This window comes from Galleria mellonella, unplaced genomic scaffold (assembly GCF_026898425.1).
Source record: "Galleria mellonella isolate WM207_F2 unplaced genomic scaffold, CSIRO_AGI_GalMel_v1 utg63, whole genome shotgun sequence".
Lineage (NCBI taxonomy): Eukaryota > Metazoa > Arthropoda > Insecta > Lepidoptera > Pyralidae > Galleria > Galleria mellonella.
The window spans coordinates 11,733,831-11,757,145 of NW_026442130.1; the positions used below are offsets into that span (position 1 = coordinate 11,733,831).

Sequence of the window (23,315 nt, forward strand, 5' to 3'; positions counted from 1 at the left end):
ACAACTTTTTTTTATCTTACTACCTCCAATCAAAATTATTAATTGCCACATACAAGAATAAATGTTTTTATGAATTATCGAGAATGTTGCCATGCAATTATTACATCTAAAGTGAACAGGTACGTAATGTCTAAAAATATGTAATTTTATGATAAAATAAGAAATACAAATAGATACCTAGAAATCTAAAAATAATATAGATAACTGACGAAATGAGTCCTGGTAACAAAATATAAGAACATAATACTATTTAATTTAAAACAGCTAGATCGTGACATGTTTACTGTGCGGGATAAAAATTGGCCAAAATCCTATGTATATGTGTGTATAACAAATTTCATAAACGAAGTCGCAGGTAAAAGCTAGTCTGTCATAATCGAGAATAAATAATACTAAATTTTCTGCTTGTCTCATGGTTAACTGGTAGAGTTACCATTAGGTGTTAAGTCCGCCATATGTGCATTTATTTATATTATAAAACTGTGCATTGAAATTTAAATAAATAAATAAATGATAGTAAACGCTGTACAATTACACCCATCTCCTAGTCCTCAAGCTTGGCCTTATGCTACATGGAGCCAGGCAGGGCACATTTGGAAACACAAAATGGAACACCCAGACTTTACCCAATTTAGAAAAGTTTATGTCTTAAATCGACACAAATATATAATATTTATATATTTGTGTCGATTATAAATATATAAATCAAACTGTGTGTAGGCGACACGTACTATTCTCTTTATATATGTATATTGTGTTCCTAAGATTTGTATAAACGCGGGAGACTAGACTCCCTACATTCTCTGTTAATAAATTGTGTTTTCCTTCTACATTCCCTACACTGTGTAACCTCTGCTCGTTTGTGTCAAGGTCACAATTTTTTTTTCCAAATATTTATTCATTCATTTACTGCACCACTTAAAGGACCACTTAATACAAAAAACACACACACACACGCACGCACGCACGCACGCACGCACGCACGCACGCACGCACGCACGGCCGCACGCACGCACGCACGCACGCACGCACGCACGCACGCACGCCTGGCCGCCCGCCCGCCCGCCCGCCCGCACGCACGCACGCACGCACGCACGCACGCACGCACACACACACACAAGTTATTAGTCATTTAAAAAAAATTACATCATGTCTGTGATGATCGACCATTTTACATTTTACAAAAAAAAGCATTAAAGTAAATTGCATATTAGAAATATTGTAGTAATAATAATAAATATACTCCATTAATATTTCGTATTATATAGGATGGAGACGGTTACTTTTTATCCCGGTCGATAAACATATCCCGGTCCTGCGAACGAAGTCCTCGGGTAAAATTATATAAAGATGGAATACCTGAAGACCAGTAAAAAATTAGTGAATTAGTCACTATATGGTAGAAATGGCCGATGACATCAGCTTGCTCGAAGCAAGCTGTCAGCTGTCGCATATATTTTAGTAGTATTCGATGCGTGTGCGCGCGCGCAAGGGTATAAACGTATTAATAAGTGATAACAGTATCATTGGCGTGCGTGTTCAGTACATATGCTAATCATGACTGGTGTAAGTTGTGCTTTTCTCTTTGTGCTAATACAAGTATTAGGATCTAGTGCACAAAATTTGATAGTGAACACTACCCAAGGTGCAGTCAAAGGATTTCTAAATGAAAATGGAGATTATTATGCTTTCTACGGTTTGAGATATGGCGAAACCACTGCAAAGGAAAATAGATTTTTGGTATGTGTAATTTATTTTTCACTAGCTGTAATTTGCGGCTTTGCTCGTGTGTATTAGTACATAAAGTATTTTATGTGTTCAGTTTGAATATAATCTAATAAATTTCACTTAAATCCGTTCAGTAGTTTTTGCGTGAAAGAGTAACATCCATCCATCCTATTCACCTTTTATTTAATATATAAATAACATGTATACTTTTTATACACTTTTCATAATAAATACAGATAAATAATAGTGGAAAATAAATGTAGAAATAACATTAAAGAACCTTAAACCTTAGACGCGAAATACCACCAGTGAAAGATGATAGATGTGGATGAAAACAGGTCTGTTGGCCCATTATGACGAATTTCACAAAAATTAACAACGACGGTTTCCAAGGTTAACCGCGTGGAGGTCGATCTGGTTGTAATAATATGATGTTGTAATATGAAGACAGAGTGTCTTCATACAAATCTATATAATCTAAGAGACTAATTGCAATAATACAATATAATATAATATTATATTACAAAGGTAATAAGGATAAGTAACAAAAATAAGAAGTAGGTACTACGTCATTCATTGTAATGATTAATAATTAATACAAGTGCATATGCGACTTAATACAAGTAAATACAAGTTTGTACAAGTGAATAGGTATTCGATAATATTACTTCACTACCAAATAATTTAAATACTATTATAATTATGGCGCTTCAATCGTATTTGATCTAGGGCCGTATTACTATGCAAAATAACGACAAAACATCGTCCAAAAATATTTTTCGAATTTTATCGAAGTTCTTACACATTTTTTAATTTTATTTGTTAGTTTTTATGTTTTACTATATTATATATTTTTTTATGTAATTACTATTATATATATATATATATATATATATATATATATATATATATATATATATATATATATATATATATATATATATATATATATTATACACATATACATATATTCTGCATTATTTGTTTCATGTTTTTAAACTCTCAGGTCTTATATATTGTTTTGTAGGAAAGTATAAAATGTTAAATATTTCCGAAAAGCTAGTCTCGTGTATATTTTAAATCATCTTTATGTTTTTAATCATGTTATTCTGTTTTTGTATAAATAATGAAATAATTTAATAAGAGAAATTAAATTATTGTTTGTATTCATCGAGAGTTTTAATAGTTACCCCCCTCTTTCCCACTTTTTGAATTTAGTATTAATTTGTAACGTACCTATAAAAAACAGTTATAAAAATTTACTGTGGATATTTGTAATTTTTCAAGTTATTGAAAAACTTGTGATAAAACTCGGGCACAGAACACGTGATCCATTATCGCGAATTTTAATATGATAATATATATATATATATATATATATATATATATATATATATATATATATATATATATATTTTAATTTTTAATATCAACTATCTATAGATATAGGTCGTTTTTATCTTTATAGACATTTATTTGCTAGAACATTGCTTTTACAGATCTTGATTTTATTGTAAAGTACAAATATTCGCTTTATAGTTTAAAGCATGCAAACTCATTGGTATTACAAGTTAGATTTTACAGCCTAGGTACATTATATAACTATATTACCTAACTATTATAACATTACGTCAATTATTTTATTTATTCTTTTTTGCACAATATAACTTTGTACAAATGACAAGTTTAATGCTATATGACATACTCTACCAGCTAACCATCAGGTAAAAACAGAAAGCGTATGAAGGGCAGATGTGGTGAAAAATATGTGACAATTACAGTAACACATTTAGCCAATAAACGATACATAAGAAATGCACATATAATACATAAACTTTACTTATAATATACACTAATACATATATATATATATATATATATATATATATATATATATATATATATATATATATATATATATATATATATATATATAAATATATGTAATGGTATGGTATTAAATATATGTATAGGGAAATATAATTTACGAAAGTACACCACACTCATTTTTGAAATAGAATTTAATGAGTTGATGCATTAATTCGAACCATGGTAAATTCAGAAAAATTGGGTAACCATGTTATAGAAACATTTCTTTTTTATACAACTTAGAATGACAAACAAGCTAACGGCCCACCTGATGGAAAGTGTTAACAATCACGTAACATCAAGTAGTAATTTCTTAAAATGAGAATGCAAATTTAAATCTTATTTATTTTTTATTTTGAAGCGAAATGTGACAGAATATCATGTTGCTGATAGCTGTTTAATTAAATTTCAGTAATTATTTTATTATTAGGGCAGCGTTCCTCTTAAAACATCTATAAAAAGCTTATGTCCAGCAGTGGACAGTGGCTGAAATAAATAAAGTAATTATTTAGTAGTAAGTAGTCGTGTAGATCCCGACATAGGTCGTAAGAGATGACTAAGGGAGCTTATGGTAGAGGGATGGGCAGCAGCGTTCCTTTTATAACATCTCTAAAGGCCAAACTGCGGTTGCCAACCCCCCTGCCAAGCGTGGCAACCACTGGCAAAACCTCCCTTATAGAGAGGACTATTGTTCAGCAGTGGACAGTTAACGACTGATACAGTAACAAAGTAATTATTTAAATATTATAATTATGTACTTTACACTTTTCTTTTCGTATTATAATATTTTTTTTTCAGTTTTTATTTTTTATTAATTATATATATTTTAAGATAAATCTATAAATAAATTTTCATTTCAAATTTAATTTATTTCACTAATAATAATAATAATGAAATCTTTATTTCGCACAGTAGAGAATATTTATACAGAATGTGCATATACAAAAGGCGGTCTTATCGCTAAAAGTAACCTCTTACAGACAACCTGGACTGGATTCACGAACCAGCTATGAATTGAGAAAAATAGCAAGTGATAGTGTATCTTTCGTCCTCTTTTTACTAATTATATTTACATAAGAGGAAAAGAGGCCACCATATGATTTACAGTTTTTAATTACATCGTCGACCACAGATATAGTGGCAAATATTGTTCAATGTTAGGTACATAGCAGAATTATTGTGCTGTTACTTTAAAGAAGAGTTTTTCCCAAGAGACTACAGCATGGGGTTTTTCAAAAGGGGGGTAAAGAGGTTTCTTCAGGGTCGGCAACGCGCGCGTAATACCTCTGGTATTGCAGGCGTTCATAGGCTATGGTAACCGCTTACCATTAGGTGGGGCGTATGCTTGTTGGCCACCTCAGTGGTATAAAAAAGAAGAAGAACTATCTAATTAAATAGATTCTATGGTAGTCGTTAACAATTACTTGTTATTATCTAACAAAATATTTATTTCATTTACAAATTGATTTTATAAGCCCATTGCACTACCATTTAGTCTCTCTGTTGAGCGTAAGTGTAGACTGGCTAGAGAATGCCATCAGGCATTAACTAAGTCCGCATATTTTACTCATATCTGTACACATATTTTAATGTGTGCAAAAGTATAAATAAATATATTAGTCTATAAAGTTGTATCCCGCGGTTCCGATCGCATTAATCAATACATAAAGTACTTTATATGCTATAGTTAAGATAAAACCTACTCTGTACCTTTCATTTAGTAGTTTTTGCGTGAAAGAGTAACAAATATCTATACATCGTATCAAAGTTTCGTATTTATTACAATGGAATGGTTTTTTTTCGAATCGACAGACGTTAATTTCATGGTCATCCGGCAGTTAATAGGTACGTGTTAGGTTTATTCCCGTAGTGGTGGCATATTAAATCTATTAAGATTTGTTAAAAACGTGGTTAGATGCAAAAGGTCTTAATCTTTCTGTAACCAAGAATAGTGTAGTTTTGTTTACAAGAATGAGATCACCGCAACAAATTAAGGTGTTTTATGATAACTCATACATTCCTATAAAGACTGAAATTAATTTTTTAGGTATTGTGCTAGATAATAAATTAACAGGTCTGTCCCACTGTAATTATATTTCCACGAAATGTGTGCGTAACCTCAATATTCTTAGGTGCCTTGCTATCATAAGTTATCAAAATAAATCCATAGAATCTCCCACTATTATATCGTCCTGTTTTCCCATTTATAAATGCTCATATCAATCTTTAGTTTTAACTCCAAACATTAAATATGATTTTGGGTTATCAAAAAATGATTCAGAATTGAATGCCAAATTTATGTTTATAACTGACATTGAATGGAATGATTGGCACTACATCTTTTCTGATGCATCAAAACCAGACAATAGCGGTTGTGTAGGTGTGGGTGTGTTTCATTCACAATTTAATATCGTTCAAAAAATTAAACTTCCACCGGAATCTTCAGTTTTTACCGAGGAATGTTATGGTATTTTAAAAGCTGTAGAATATATACTTTTAATGAAATTACATAAGGCAATAGTTTTCACCGACTCTATGAGCTCTTTGCAAGCTCTAGCCAAATATCCGTTTAAATCAAAACCAGTTTATCCCATTATTTGTGTCATAAGACAGTCTTTATCTTTGTATGTTAAGAGGGTATTCCGTTTTTTTTGCCTGGTTACCAGGACACAGTGGTATTAGCGGCAATGACAAAGCTGACTTTATTGCAAGAAGCTGTAACTTGTGGTGATATGTATCCGTATCATAATTACTGTAGTGACCTAGCTTGTCTTCCAAAAATATATTTAAGGTATGCCTGGAAGGAATATTGGGAAAAAACAAGTACAATAAAAGGAAGATTTTATCGCCATATACAACCCAATATTCCTTTCAAACCAGGGTTTTGTAAATTAAAGCTTGGAAAGACCGCAACTACTATGTTAACTCATATGCGTCTAGGTCACGTATGCACACCTTCTCATTTATACAAGCTTGGTATTGTATTTGTACAATACCTATCTTATCATATATAATACGCAATTACATGACGAACTTTGGTTCGTCGTGTAATTGCGGTGCTGATGTGGCGGACTTGAATCATATATTTTTCCTCATGTTCTAAATTTGACCACAGCTCCCTTTTTAATCATCTCCGATCCATCCGTGTTCCATTCTCAACTTCTATTCTTACTCTACTTTCTTCCAATGATCCTATTATCTATAAAATGCTATCATCATATATATATATATATATATATATATATATGATAACAATATTAAGATTTAGTTATATTACATGAATACATTTATAGTTGCATCAATTGCTTTTCCTATATATTTATAAGTATATTCTCTTATGTACAAGTATATCCTTCATATCCTATAAATATCCTAGACCTAATCCTTATCCTTTCTAAATTCGTTTGTGTTAGATATTTTTATTACTACTGTCGTTTCCCCGTTTTGTTCTTGGCAAAATACCCTAATATCGGGGTGAACGCCACAACAGAAAGAAAAAAAAAGTAATTCGATATAAAAAGCAGACATTGGTTGCTTTTTATTAAAAAAAAAAAAAACCGCGCGAATCCAGCACGGCTTGTACTGTATATATATGCATTATTATAGCTGCGTGTGTGACAGGTATTTTTCTGAAGTTAGTCACAGACCAGAACAGAGAAATCATCACTGTTTAACTACACTTAGTATTTAACCTAACATTGGCGCTACCAGACGTGTCGCCTTGGAGTGACTCACCTAACTATGTATAGTTTAATTTTGTTATCGACCATTTTTGCCGCTTCTGCGCAAGCGTTGATTGTGAACACAACACAAGGTTTAGTGCAAGGATCTAAAGCCAACGATGGGGATTATTTCCATTTTTATGGCTTGAAATATGGATCTGTGAGTGTGGAAAATAAGTTCATGGTATGTTTTATTCTTTATTATTTATTTATTATTATATCAGACGTAAACTGTTCACTTCTAAACATAGACTTCTTTTTTCATTTATTGCGACTTTGGTGAAAGCCATTAGCCAACTAAACATAGACTTTCCCATCATGGGGTTCTGGCAACTCTTGACAGGCAGTTGCCGTGCTTGACAGGCAGACTGGTAACCGCAGTTAAGCTATTGGTGATGTTTTTAGAGAGACATTACTGCCCATGCGATCTTTAGGTTCTCTTAGTTGCTTCTTACGAATGCTACAAGAAAGAAATAGGTGGGCCATTCTATGCCGGGACCACATGGCAAATTTATTCCTTTATATTAACAGTTAACTCGGTGTAGCGCACAGATATCATCGTTGGAATATTATCAGTTTACTAATCTTATCTTAAAACATAATAATACACCTAGTATGATGTCATATTTTAGTATGACAGTGTTAAGAATCCACTGTATTTAGTTATTGCTTTTTAAATATAATAATTAATTTTTATATTCATCTTTATGAGAGGAGAGAGACTTTGTACAAAAGTCGATTGCTTGGGTACCTCTGTCCCATTCGTGTTTCTACCGTGAAGCAGTTGTGTTTGCATGGCTGTGTTTCGGTTTGAAGGGTGGGATATGGCGTGAATTTACAGGGTACAGAGGAGTAACATCTGAGTCCTCAGGAATGGCAACGCATGGGGGGTATCATGGGCGAAACAGTATGTGTGTGTACTGTTCTGTCCATGGTACTGCTCATGTCTATAGGCGTTCGTTACACTTTCCATCAGGTGGGCCGTCAGCTTGTTTGCCATTCTAAGTTGTATAAAAAAAAACACTTGTACTACATTACTTTCATACAAGTTAACACAACATACGACTTATGTGTACACACGACATACCTTTGATAACGTTTTGATTACCTACGCCGAAACCGGTCAGATCATATAGGTGGGTAGCTATGTACCTAAATTTATATATAATATTTATTTTTTGACACATCGACAATGTTACATATAATTCGTAATATAAATTTAATATAAACATGGTAGTATATGTTTATCAGTTAAGATTTGATTATATAATAATCATAATATGCAAAAATATGTAATTAAATAATTTCTGGTTATTGTAAAAATATTGAAAAGGAGAGAAAGAAGTTATTTGGAGTCGAGACTCTGAGTCCGTGGGTTGCCTATTCTTTGGTCAACACATATCCATAGCCATTCAACGTGGAAATGTAGCGTCTCCTAGATGCCCTACCAGTTGGCAGTGACGTCAAACAAATTTTTTACCTTTATGTATATTATTGCATATTGTGATTAAATAGATTTTTTATTAAATATTTTTCCTCAATTTTATCACAGTCACATTGGCAAGGTAGTCTAGTTGAAAACCTATCTGGATAGGTATTTATTGACTGTAGTTTTTCGCCTGCTACTTCGTTGAAGTCATAGGTAAAAGCCAATAGCCAATCAAGTTTCCAATAATAACTGTTACACACAAAACAAACAGAAGGTAAGTTATTAGCTAAAACTCAATATATATTTATGCCCAAATAACTTTGGGTTAGTTGTTAATTTTGACTTATAAATTTTGCACGGGACTAACCTCTCAATCATTTACATGACGTAATACGATTTGTAGGGGCAATAGGGATTGTTAGTAATGGAGACTAAAAATCCCATTGCTATCAATTTATCCAACTAGATCGACCTCCTCGTGGTTTCCCTGGACACTATCATGGTTAATTCCTGATGAATTCATCATGATAGGCTAACTGGCCTGTTTTCATTCTCATCAATCACCCTTCATTGGTGCTCCGCCAGCGTAGCCCGGTAGCGCAGGTGGGGTTACCATTCCATATTCACCCATCAAAAAAAATACTATTTGTATGTAGAATGTTATATGTACCTATTAGTATGGTTGGTTTGTGTTATATGGATAGTTAAGCAGCATTATTCGCACTTGACTCATACGAAATTAAATCAAAATTACAATTAATATCGAAGAAATTACCTTTCTTGAGCAAAAACAATATGTATCTATTAACAAGGACTCTTACTGGACACTGCTAACTTAGTAAGCATATGGCCCCACTAGGTTTATGCTATAATTTTATGCAAGTGTTTGCAGATTTTGTCACAATGAGAAAGAAACGCCGCAGCACCTAATTTATGGCTTTAGCCCACTCATACATAAATAAAGTGTAAATAAATGAATAAAATACACTTTATGTCATGAGAAAATAAAAACATCGCTACAAAGAGCACCTTAAAATTTCTATCACTGATAGAAATAAGCAGCGAATTTTAAAGAAAGGGCGAGCACAAAATATGGAAAGGTTGCAGTGTCACAGGTTTTCCTACCTGAAGAAATCCGTTTCTCAATAACAATAATAATATATGTGCCTAACTCCCCATGGGCAGGGATGGGGATAATTGTTACTAATGAGGACCGCTATCACTATCGCTAGCAATAAACTCTATTAGGTCGACCTTCTCGCGGTACCTCCCGGAAACCATCTTGGATAATTCATAGCGAATACCTTATGATAGGCTAACTGGACTGAATCATCCTCGCCAATCATCCTTCATTGGTATTCGGCCAATGTATTCTGATAGCCATTTTTACCAAAAAAAAAAAAAAACAAATATCCCGGGATAGATATATACAATTATCGTATGGTATCAATATAGGTATGATAACTAATGTGATAACATACAATTTAATATTATATTGGTAATACCTCAATATATATATATATATATATATATATATATATATATATATATATATGAGCATTATTCAGTAGCATTTCAAGTAATGTAAAGAGCATAATATTTATAAGAGTATTATATAATGTTGTGAATTTTCACTATGACACCTCATATATATATATATATATATATATATATATATATATATATATATATATATATATATATATATATATATATATATATATATATTGAGGTGTCATAGTGAAAATTCACAACATTATATAATACTCTTATAAATATTATGCTCTTTACATTACTTGAAATGCTACTGAATAATGCTCATGTCTATAGGCGACCGTTACCACTTTCCATCAGGTGGGCCGTCAGCTTATTTGCCATTCTAAGTTGTATAAAATAATAATAATAACTTTTGTAATACCTAATTTAAAAATATAAGATACCAAGTGTTATCTAGCAGATAACGTCGTGATAATGAACCCAAAATGAATGTCATTAATATTTTTGGCTATAGATTTCTAGAGCAAAAAAAAAACAGCTTATCTATATGTTACACAATATTTACAAATTTTACAACATTGGCCATCTACAAAACAAATTACTATAATATAACTAAAAACATTTCGCGTTTAGACTTGAAGCCGTTTTTTGTTAATGAGCAATAGACCTGTAGGCACATACTTTGCTTAATCTCAGTAACTTTTACATATTAGTTAATTAATGATCATATATATTGTAAAAGGTATAGCATGAAATACTTTAGAAAGGGCGTAAATTGGTTTCTTAAAAATCAGAAACGTGCACGTGTTGGTGTTGCATGCGTCCATAGTTTAGCTAGGTAATCGTCTACCATGAGCTGTATTTTGCTTGTCACCATTATACGAGTAAAAAAATATCTAATTAAGCATTGTTTTTCATTACAGGCCCCTAAACCTGCACCTCCGTATCCTGGCTTATATGATGCAATTCACAAAGTCGACTGTTTACAACCATCTATCAATGGACCAGATGTAGGTATCGAAGATTGTTTAGCACTGGATGTCTTCACAAAAAATGAAACCGCTGGTAAACCTGTTTTAGTTTGGCTTGAAGGCGAAGGATATTTGTCATCCAGAATGACATACTCCTTCAGGCAATTGGTCATGGAAGATACCGTTGTAGTATCATTAAACTACCGCGTATCCATTTTCGGATTTTTATGTCTCGGTGTACCGGGAGCACCTGGAAATGCTGGCCTTAAAGACGTCGTATTAGGACTCCAGTGGATTAAGGAAAATATAGCCAATTTCGGAGGAGATCCAAATAACGTTGTACTTCTCGGACACGGCTCTGGAGCTGCAATAGCAGATTTGCTAACTTTATCACCACTGTCACAAGGATTAATACATAAAGTAATTGCTCTTAGTGGATCAGCATTGGCACCCTGGGCTATATCTTACGACCCAATCGGTTCTGCCGAAATTGTAGCAGCGAAACTTGCTTACTCTGGAAAACCACTAACGGATTTGGCAGAGTTATTGAAAACCGTTCAATTGGACGTACTATTACATACGCTTAACGTTGAATTCACAAACAATACTGTTCTATTTGCCCCTTGTGTAGAGGATTCCACACTAAATAGCACTTTTTTGCACGATGCCCCTGTAAACATACTGAAGTCTGGTAATTACAGCCATGTCCCTTATTTGGCTGCTTACACTGACAGAGAGGGAACGATAAGAGCGAACGTATTAAATGATTGGCGTCCCAAAATGGAAGCGAACCTAAGTCAGTTTATTCAAGCTGATTTAGAATTTGGCTCAGAAGAGAATAGGACGAACGCGGTGGATTCTATACGTAAATTCTATTTTCGAAACACCACAAGCATTGATGTTGAAGATTACCTAGACTTTCACGGAGACACCGCAGTTCGTATATCCGTCATAAAAGGTGTACAGGCAAGAGCTGCGACCTCGAAGGCTGAGGTTCGTTTATTAGAATTCGCTTACAGAGGTTCAACAAATGAAAACTGGCCTTATCCAGCTGTACCATTAAATGGTGTGAAGCACGGAGGCATCCTGGAATATTTGTTTGATATCAATATGAGTGAAGAGGGAGCGAAAGCGATGGCCTCGCTTGTCAAACACTTTGTAACGTTTGCACGAACAGGGTAAGTCATTATATAAAATTTTGTTGTTTATTTTCGTAATTATATAGGACATGAAATCAAAACCATTAAGATACTTTTTTGAAAGAGCATTTTATCAGTAAAATTGAATATTTTTAAAATAAAGAAACGTATGTCGAAAGATTATAAAAAAATGTCTCTCCATGGTAACATAGCACGTTCAGCTATTAAATCAATAAAAAATTGTTTGTCTTCTTCAACTAAATATCTTTTGAAAAAAAAAATTGAGTTGCTTTTCTTGAAAAATGCTATGCTAATGATTTCATGTTCCTCTTTATTTTTAAATCACTTCCAAATGAAGGATAATGTCAATTCCTCTGAATTTTTTATGTCTATGTTACGCCAATTCTAAATCGATTTTAACAAAATGCATAGTTTTTGCAATCAACGGTATTTGTTCCTTTTGTACGGTACGCTAATGATGATGACTAAATCTCGCATTTTTCTGTTTTGCAAAACACCGTATTATATAATTCTACACTAACATGGACGCGATTGGGCGTTCGTAAATTCAAATAATTTCTAAATATAATGTATGTAGTACTTCGAAAAAAAACCCATATATTTACTATACTTTAATACAATTAAAATTAATTTAGAATTTTTGTCTGTTTGTCTGTATAAACATACAGACAGTTCCGGCATCAAGAAAATCTACTGTCCAAATTGAATTTGATTGTGTTACCTGAATGTCTAACTTAAAATCTAGTATATGTTTCATCTTAACACGCTATGTGGAAGTGGTATATTACATTGATTTACCTATTTCTGAAATCCACGCCTACGACGTTGCAAGCAAAAAGCTAGTCACCAGTACGTGTGTGTTTACAATTAGAAATGCTATTTTTGCCTCCTATACCTAGTTTATCGTGGTCGACTAATCAACTGTGTTTTCGTATGAATGTTCACAATACATTCATCTAACTTATTTTAGTCATTTTTTCACCACCTTCCAAAAAAAATCTTAATTTCCCCTATATTTATAATATTAGTTAGAGATGGGCAATCCACCTGGGTGGGTTTAAAGTCTGGTGGGTAAAAACCGGGTGTTTTGGGTTTATTGGGTTTAAACCCCATAAACACCCAAATTTTTGGGTGTTTATGATTTTGTACTTCATCATCGTCATCTCAGCCGCAAGACGTCCACTATACTGGACATAGACAATATTATTATGCAGCCTACAGAATAAAAAACTTTTAATTTGATTTTGAGTTTATTAAGAAAGAGATGAAAGTAAAATGTAAAACTACAGTCAATCACTGTCAGATTCAGAGTTATTACAAGCGATGAATTGTATAGGTTCGATAGGCTCTATTTCGTCTAAACTGTTATGTTCATTTACTTGCTCAATGAAAGCTTCTAAGGTATTTTCTTCATTAAACTGAATGTCCTCGCATTCAGCTTTATGTTTAAGATTCCAGTTATAACAAATGAATGAAATTTTTTCAGTTCTTTCAGTTGTAAGTCGATTTCTTTTGTTATTATGTATGTAGCCTTGGATACTAAAGGAACGCTCAGTGGCTGCCGAAGTACAGGGAGCTGATAGAATACGAATCGCTACTTTGCTTAACTCAGTGGAACCACAAATACCTTTCCACCATATTAGGGGCTCAATGCTATCTAATGAGCTCCATACAAATCCTCTGGCCCAAAAGTTTTCTTTAGCTTTATAACACGCCAAATCTGCCATTACATTTGACAAACTTAAGTGTTGGCTTAAATTGTAGATAAACTCCATACCCTTAAGTTCTTCCTCTTGAGTAAGTTCGACTCCTAGAGTCCTGGGGTCTAGAATATATGCTGCAAAATGTATTGGCCTCATTGCCATATTGCATCTTGAAGATACTGATGTTAGAATCTGCTGTTTGCTTTCTTCGCTCAATGTCGAAATCTCATTTAATGCAAAACGTATCTTAGCTTGTACATCTCTAAATGTAATGTATGTGCGATGCAAACGATTCTGGTCGCTCTCTAAGTAAAATATGCTTTCAGTGACTGGTTCCAAAATACTTATACATTCCCCTGTCTTCGTCCAGAAATCATCACTTAGAATTAAATCTTTAATATCTCTTGAAATTACCACATCTTCTCTAACTGTTAATATTTGCAAAGCTATCTTATTTGCTTTCAAACTTTTTAACGAAGTAACATGACTTCCCCATCTTGTAGCACAAGGCAATTTTAGTGTTTGTGTAGAATCTTCACCCTGCCTTGATTTTATCAACAAGGAACTTAATCGTTGACTCCTTTTAACAGTTTTTATTATATTTATGGCTTGCATAATAAACACAGTTACTTCTTGTATCTTTACAATATCTTGGCACAACAAGTTAAGGATATGTGCACAGCAACCGAGAGGAACAACATGTGGATATTTGAGTTTTGTTAATTCGAATGCCTTTTGTATATTTCTAGCGTTATCGCCAATAAGTACAAGAAACTTATTTGCTCCATACACTTTCATTACTTTTTCAACTTCTTGGCTAAGGTATTCACTAGTGTGAGGATTACTTTCTGTATTCAAACTTTTAACGTATGCAGATTGAGGTTTTGATATAAGAAAGTTTATTATTCCTTCATTTCTTAAATTAGACCAGCCATCGCACTGAAGGTGTAAGTAACTACAAGCATTTAGTTCCTCATTTAACTCAAAACGCATTTCTCTATATATTTTATCTAAGTATTTTGTCGCTAAAGCTTTACGTGAAGGTATTTTAAATTTTGGTTGCAATTTTTCGAAAAATTGTATTCATAAAGGATGTTGCACCATCGATAATGGCGTCCCTGTTACAAATATAGCTCTCGCTAATTCTGTTTTTATATGATCATCGGTGTCTTGAAACTCAGCATTTATTGTAGTGTTAGCAGACGACGAGGGGCTTATAAAAGAATCATTTGTCTCTATCTCTGACAGTCCAGACATTTTGGTTTTGGACGAGCTATCTTTTATAAGTTTCATAGAGTCTTTTAATGTTTCTGGAGATTTTGGACAAGTGATAAGATGTTGAAGCATTTTGGCAGCATTACTGAATTTGTAGACCTTATTACAAAGCTTGCAAGAAACAGACTTGTTTGGTAAAGTACGGTAGTGCTCCCATATGCGTAAATCTTTAGGTCTCCCCATTGAACCTAAAAAAATGAACGATGATTAGTTGGTCTGACGAAAATTCAACAATAGAGTGCCTATTTTTTTACAATGATTATTTCTTGTTATTTACAATAAATTTATTAAAAAAATAATAAAATAAATACAAAAAACCTTTGTAAAATTACATCTCCTCGGAGGATTAAACGCAGACGCTAGTTTATTATCGTATTGTTCTGTATTTTTCTCAGCAACTTCTTTAATTCGATTAGGTACTTACGCATATTATGTTAAAAATAAATATCTAGTACACATCTTAGGTTATCCACCATTATTATCCAATGACGACTCTCAGCTAACTATGCACTATCATCCAAAATAAACGTGTATGGAAAATTTTATCCCAGTCGGTTGAGGATTGAGGATAATTGCATCAACATACGAACATACCTACATACTTTTATTTACATAACGCAAGCTAAATAAAAGCTTGTAATAATACATCTAATTTTAAGTTAAAATTGTTAAGTGATCATGATATAATTGTATCATTCAAAAATCCACTTACCTTTAATTATTTCTTGTTAAGTATAAATATTATTTCAAATCTGCTCCCTTAATATGCACTTTTTTACTGCTTTTCCTACCTAACACGTTACCAGGAAGTCACGTTACCAGAGTCAGAGTAATAGTGAACACGTTTGACAGTGATTGTCGTCGCCTCATATTCAGCGTCGACGAATAGGGGAATCCCCAGTCATAATGTATTGCATGCGTGGCGGTCTTACTTCAAATCCATAAACAAAGAGATAATTACAGAACTCGATACTAGATGGCGCTGTTTTTGTTTGAAGAAAGTTTGCGGGCTAAAATACATAGAATTTCATCAATGACTTCCACAAAGAACAACATTTCTGTTTTTTCTAAGTCCGTATCTCTTCCGTATATTTCATAAGATATAAGCTTGGGCTACATTGTTATGCAACGTGATTTTGTCGCTGTCTTGCTAGCAGGGTTGACAGATATACGATTTAAATCGTACTCATACTATTATTTGTCTATTTTTTAATGTACGATCGTAAAGATTATGATCGTAATTCGCACAAAAACATACGACTTTTTGGTTACCTGGCAACATTTTTATTATGAAACGAACATGCTCACATCATCAGTCACATGCAACAATTTATTGGGGATTTCCCCTTCACATCTGGCAGTCCTGCTTGCTAGAATATAGGTAAGTCAGCCACAGTTACTGACGATCGATATTTAAAGGGTATTGTTTTTGTGCTAAATATTTCATAAAAACGTTATTTAATACTTTGTGGATTATTAATTTAGTTGATAATCACTGGAAGTAAAATGGATGCTAATTTGAGAGATCAAGATCTTCGTATAAAACAGTTAATAAAAGAAAATCTACGTAAGTACTCTTTTTATACCTAGGTAGGTAAGGTATAATAAACACAAAAGGTACTTAGATCGCGTGTGTTCGAAGCATTTATTCTAATAAATTTAATTTAAAATTGTAGAAAGAAAAAAATGTCTGCCAAGCCGTAGCCGAAGCCGATCTCCAAATATATTTGGCGATAGTGAGACCCAGTGTCCAGATGATTTACCCAGCGTCGTCGCAACAAAGAAAAACAACGAGGATAAAGTAAAAGAAAATTTACTGAAAGAAGAAACAAACTGTTCTAAATGCTTAATTTATGGAGAAGAGGATAAAAGAAATGAGTATTTCGGACTGTTAGTGGCTCAAGAATTTAAATATATACGGCGACATGTGTGCGAACGAGGTGTTATGAAGAAATTTTAAAGTATCTACAGGAAGCAAAAGGCCAACATGTTGATCAACTGCAACATGAAAACACTGAAAATTAATTACTTTCATTTTATTATATATAGATTTTTAAAATTTCCTGAAATATTATTAGTTAACGTTTTATTTAATATTGTAGAATTGATCAATACAATTTATAAAAATAATTTATTGGTATTACTTACATATTTTCAAAAAAATACGTAAAAACCTATTTTTTTGGGTGATTATGGGAGTTTATGGGTGTTTATTGGGTTTTTACCAAAGCACCGGGTTTAAACCCGGTGCTTTGCCCATCTGTAATATTAGTATATTTAGTAACTCGATTACAATGTATAAAAAGCTGATTAGGGTAATATGAAGAATTCAATGTGACAATATTTGCATCTTAGTATTTTTTTTTTAATGCTGTATATCGAACTTTGTGCTCTATATATAATAGGTATTAGTGAAAACTTTATTGGTTACTAAACACTTATTATCATAATTTTTCTGTTAATTGTAGGCATAGGTAATATGGATACCGTTCCGATATTTATATATTGGGTTCTCCTGACATTGATGGCGGGAAAAAGGTCATTACCCATTTCGATATCATCCATATAGGTCGAATATCTATTTTCGAATATATTAAAAGTTGTCCAATATTATTTTTTAGATAACAGACTTTTAACAAATTCATTATTGGACGAGTATATAGTTATTGTAACATAATAGATATTATAGTGAATTGCACTGTTTGTTTCCTAAATAAAATTAAAATAAAATACTAATTCACGTGGCTAAATAAGTATAAAAACTAAAACTGCTGTCATTCATTTTCAGAACACCCAGCTCCAACGCATTCCCTGGACAACAATGGCTACCACTCAAGAATGAAGACTTGAACTACTACTATTTCGGTGGAGCCTACAATCAGCCGCACATAGAAGAATTGAAAAAGAACCCCCATACTCAGAGAATGGAGTTCTGGAATGATCTATATGACCGTTACTATAAGGCTCCGAGTCGCGTGTCCTCTGCGCCCAAGTTCGCCGCTGGAGTTACATTGCTGTTTTGTATAGCCATTCTTGCCATTTTTTAACTTTTCTATACTCATTTTTTTTTGTATTTAAATATGCTGTTGTTACTTAATAATGATAGATGTTTATTATATTATTATACGATAAGTATTATAATACATATTAATCTAATTAGATTAATGACAAAGTATTATTTAGAGACTTAAGATAGTAAAACTACAACATACGTATTTCTACACACGTTATATATCGCTGTACATATTTTTATGAAATTTAATGTGGCGACAACTCAGGGCTAACATGTAGGGTACATTTTATCTTATAGTTTACATCCAAACACATAGATATAATGTAAAAATTATGATATTTACACAATGAAATTCATTTTAGTTTAATTAATTTAATTCCATCAATTAATTATTCGTAAAACGAAAGCAATTCCATAAGATTTTTTAATAAAATCATGCAAACAATATGACAATGTGTAACTTCTGTCGAAAAAGCTTTGACACCAGTATATAAATTACTGTAACAATTACAATGTAAATCACTACAGTAGTTTCACATGACGTATTAAAATAAGTTTCATAAAATAAATTTTATCATACATACAACTAATTTTGTACTTTTATAACTTTAAAAGGAAGACGTAACACAAAAATGTATAGCTAGTTAAAACAACATTTTATTATAATGAGCCAAATTAAGTTTAACATCCTAAAGAGACTTTTAAGTTAATAGATTAATCCTACTATACGAGTATAGTAAATAACTCTTTATTGTACATAAAAAAGGTAATATCAGAATAACAATTAAACATAATAGTGCACAAGAGCGAGTTTATCTCTAAAAGAGATTTCTTCCAGCAAACCCAATATGAGGTAAACTGACAGTTTATACGTAGTTACAGGCATAGATGTGTACAATACTCCTTTGTATTAACTATTCAAATCGATTTTGAAATATTAATAACATTTTTAATAATCTGCAAATCTCGTTCAAGTCATGCAATACCACTACCAACTATATTCATAATTATTAGGTAGCGCCGGCCCCTAGCCCTTGACCAGTTTAAAGCGAATTTTTTTTTATATAACTTAGAATGGCAAACAAGCTGACGGCCCACCTAATGCAAAGTGGAAACCGTCGTCCATAGACATGAGCAGTACCATGGACATAACAGAGTATACTGTTTCGCCCATGATACCCCCCATGCGTTGCTATTCCTGAGGACTCAGATGTTATTCCTCTGCGCCCTGTAAATTCACGCCATATCCCACCTTTCAAACCGAAACACAGCCATGCAAACACAACTGCTTTACGGTTGAAACACGAATGGGACAGAGGTACCCAAGCAAACTACTTTTGTACAAAGTCTCCCTCTGGTGTCTTTGTCTTTTGCTCTAAACTTTAGTCATGTCACATGAATTTCTACTTCGAGATATAGGAGAATTATAGAGGAAAGACTTGATTGTTAGTTTGGTTTCTAATGGACATTTATTTTTTATTTCAAATACCAACACTGCCCCAGAGCCTCTAAAATGGTGTCAAATTAAATTTTGCGCCTATAATTGTTTTTCGCATTTAGCTTTTTGGCGCTCACTATCACGTGGCGTCTAGAGCAACTGCTTCGCTCTACCACAGGGCGGGCTCTTCAATAAAGAGACTGACAAATTAAGGAATCGAGTGAATGAGAGCATTATTTATGTAATCCCATTTTTAAAAGCAACCAAAGTACGTTTTGTATTATGTAATTAAATTAAACCAAATAAAATCTAGTTTAATGTAATTAAATTAAATATCACGTTATTAAACTGAATATGGATTAATTAAATTTAATTATTACAAATTATAATGAGGTCGATTAATTACACCTATCTTTTAATCTAATATTTTAATTTGATAGTTTCACGAAATGACTGTTTTATAGATCACTATAAACTAAATTTACGAGTATAACAATTTTGACTTAAATATATTAGTAAATTTAGTTTATATTGGTACTTAGAATAAGAATTTGCTAATGTATTATATAATATGAAATTGAAATTTTTATTTTAGAGGTATGTTTAAAGAAATTACTCCTTTTAATTGAAACCAATCCAGTATATTACAATGCAATATTGCAATTATAATAAATAACAACAATAAGCTAAAGCATTATTAATTATGTATTATTATGTTATATTACGTGGTATGTTGTTGTTTTTAATAATTAATTATTACCGTTTATTATTATTATTTTTATATTAAATATTTGGAATTTGATAAAGAAATTATTATCATTTATACTTTATTGTACACAAAAAATTACAAACATACTAGTATAATTTATATTAAATGAAGATGTACAACAGGCGAGCTTAACTCTGTAAGAGTTCTCTTCCAGCAAACCCTGAGCAGTTCTATCTATACTAATATTATAAAGCTGAAAAGTTTGTTTGTTTGTTTGAATGCGCTAATCTCAGGAACAACTAGTTCGAATTAAAATATTTTTCTCATGTTGGATAGTCCATTTATCGAGGACGACTTTAGGCTATATAACATCACGCTGCGACCAATAGGAGCGAAGTATCAGGTGAAAAACGTTGCAAAAACGGGGGAAATTATTAATTCTTGAGGGCTTCCGTTGCGTGCGCTGCGAAAATGGTTCAAGATACGAAAATTATATGTATGAAAGAATTATTCCTCTTAAAATGATCTAAAAAAAAGTCCGCGACAGTATATGTCTATCTTTTAACATTGACTTACTGTAACATTTTTTATGGTAATCAAATTTGGTCGAAATTAATGCATTATTGCCAATTATTTGCCAAAGAGTTTTATCAACATAATATTAATCCTTATTATAATAATAGAAATTGACGCGGACGAAGTCGCAGGCAACAGCTAGTTATTTATATAGTAAAGAATTTTAAAAACAAAAGAGTTTTATGTATGAACGATCTTAATTTTGGACTGAATTTACACATAAAGGTTGTTAGACTTTGTCATGGTGGAAGCTAGTGTTATTTAAGTCATGCAATCCCCATACAACTATTCCCATCTATATATTACACAATTTTCCGTAAGTAAAAATAGTTCTTATACTTCAAATAGTAAGTCCAAACTTGTGTGACACATGCTCCAAAATGATATGTCAGTACTGTCGACGAATTTATACCCTGCTTAGCATAAAATAAGATGCCCTTTCCCGTAACTCCTCTGAATTGAGATTCTGACAGACGTCATAGGCTCCTAAGGGACAAATTTATATGCGTAAATCCTCGTGAAAATACCATCCCGATCTCTCGATCTCCAGTTCTGTCTGGGCGTTTTCTACCTTATTACATAATGATAAGGTGTAAAGTGAAATATGAGATATTTTAGATGTGAGAGTAAATCCGGTATCGCATCCAAAGTAATAGCATTGATATTGAAGGTTCAAGCGCCTAAAAATAATTTAGTGATTTAATTTTGCCATCGAATTGTCAATTAGGAATGCATTTTACAATAACTTCATCATCATCATCATTTCACCCATTATCCATCCACTGTTGGACATAGGCCTCCCCATAGATAGCTATAAGAAACGGCCCTAGACCACCTGTATCCACTGACTCCCTGCAATACATTTGAAGTCATTATCTAGTGGGAAATTGTCCTACACTGTTTGCCCGTATGGGGTCGCCATTTTAGAAGCTTACTTCCCCATCGGTTATCGGTTCTTCGTGCTACGTGACCAGCCCATTGCCACTTCAGCTTGCTTATCCTTCGACCTATGTCGGTTATTTTGGTCCTTCTACGGATATCCTCTTTTCGGATTCTATCAAAGCAACTCCGAGCATAGCAATTACAGAATAACTTACCCAATAAATATTCTCTGGTATAGGTATTCCAACAATGATATGTCACTTACCTGAAAAACAAAAAGTAATACATAAACAAAAAATTTTTTGTTTCTTAATTCTTATAACTAGATAAAACAGTATTTTTTATTTTATTTTATTTATTTAAGGCAAAGAAACAGCTAAAATAATACATAATTATATAGTTAAATAGTAATTTGGTAGCCACTAGAATTTGCACAAAATAAAATACAAGTAAACAACACACAAAATTAGACAATACTAAATTAAACAAAATTAAACAAACTATTAAAAACAACAGCAACATTGTCAATAATAATGCTCAGAAGCTAATAAAACATTTTTTCAGAAAAACATTAAATAGAAATTAACCCTTAAATAGCCGAAGTTTCGAATTTGATACAGGGATTTGCATTGTTTTATTGTTAAATAAATTTTAATATTTTGATTACCGTAATGCCTAAAGTATCAAAAATAATACCAAATGTTTTTTTTCAAAATAAATATATAAAAATATCGTTTTGATTTTTTTTTCTATTTTTCCCGATTAGTAAACTCAGTAAAGGGTACACTTATATATTTTTTAATTTGATTTAAAAAAAATCGGGCTTTTAAGGATTAATTTACGCGGTGAAACTAGATTTGTCCAGTCTACTTAAAATTAATTTCATAATGTAACTTAGTTTTATGAAACAAATCCTTACTAATATAAAAAAACAAGCTGTATACTGTTGCTTCGCCTACATAAAATAGTGCATAGAGTATGCTATGTGATAAGTTAATATATGACCTATCCGTGTGCCAAATTTAATTCAAATCCGTTTAGTAGTTTTTACGTGAAAGAGTTACAAACATCCATCCATGAATTTATCTATATATACAAATTTTCACATTTATAATATTAATAGGATGTTAGAACGAGTTTGTTAATTTATTACTTCTTAACGCCTTAACCACTTAACTAATTACTTGCTATGAAATTTGGTATGCACGTACCATGTGGGTTGAACATTTTTTTTATATAATTTAGAATGGCAAACAAGCTGACGACCCACCTGATGCAAAGTGACAACCGTCACCTATAGACATGAGCAGTACCATAGAGCAGTATATAATAGAGTATACTGT

At 32.3% G+C, this 23,315-nt stretch overlaps 3 protein-coding genes across 11 annotated transcripts in view; 1 reads left to right on the forward strand and 2 right to left on the reverse strand.

Moving 5' to 3' along the window:
- LOC113521605 (transient receptor potential cation channel trpm) overlaps positions 1 to 23,315 on the reverse strand; it is a 315,620-nt gene that overhangs the window by 216,247 nt on the left and 76,058 nt on the right. The gene's annotated exons all lie outside the window — the stretch shown is intronic.
- On the forward strand, positions 1,469 to 22,705 carry LOC113521607 (acetylcholinesterase-like). Of its 2 annotated transcripts, none has more exons than XM_026907191.3 (3): positions 1,469 to 1,740; positions 11,169 to 12,394; positions 18,143 to 22,705. In XM_026907191.3, the coding sequence occupies exons 1-3, from the start codon at positions 1,549 to 1,551 to the stop codon at positions 18,399 to 18,401; spliced, it is 1,677 nt and encodes a 558-aa protein (XP_026762992.3). In that variant the 5' UTR covers positions 1,469 to 1,548; the 3' UTR covers positions 18,402 to 22,705. The 2 variants fall into 2 exon arrangements, with proteins under 2 accessions (XP_026762992.3, XP_026762993.2); XM_026907192.3 differs by lacking the exon at positions 1,469 to 1,740 and adding an exon at positions 7,279 to 7,503.
- LOC128201784 (uncharacterized) lies at positions 13,048 to 17,605 on the reverse strand. The gene is made up of 2 exons (XM_052899724.1): positions 16,067 to 17,605; positions 13,048 to 15,542 (listed from the first exon to the last, which is right to left on the reverse strand). Exon 2 carries the CDS (start codon positions 15,070 to 15,072, stop codon positions 13,666 to 13,668), a length of 1,407 nt encoding a protein of 468 aa, XP_052755684.1. The 5' UTR covers positions 15,073 to 15,542; positions 16,067 to 17,605; the 3' UTR covers positions 13,048 to 13,665.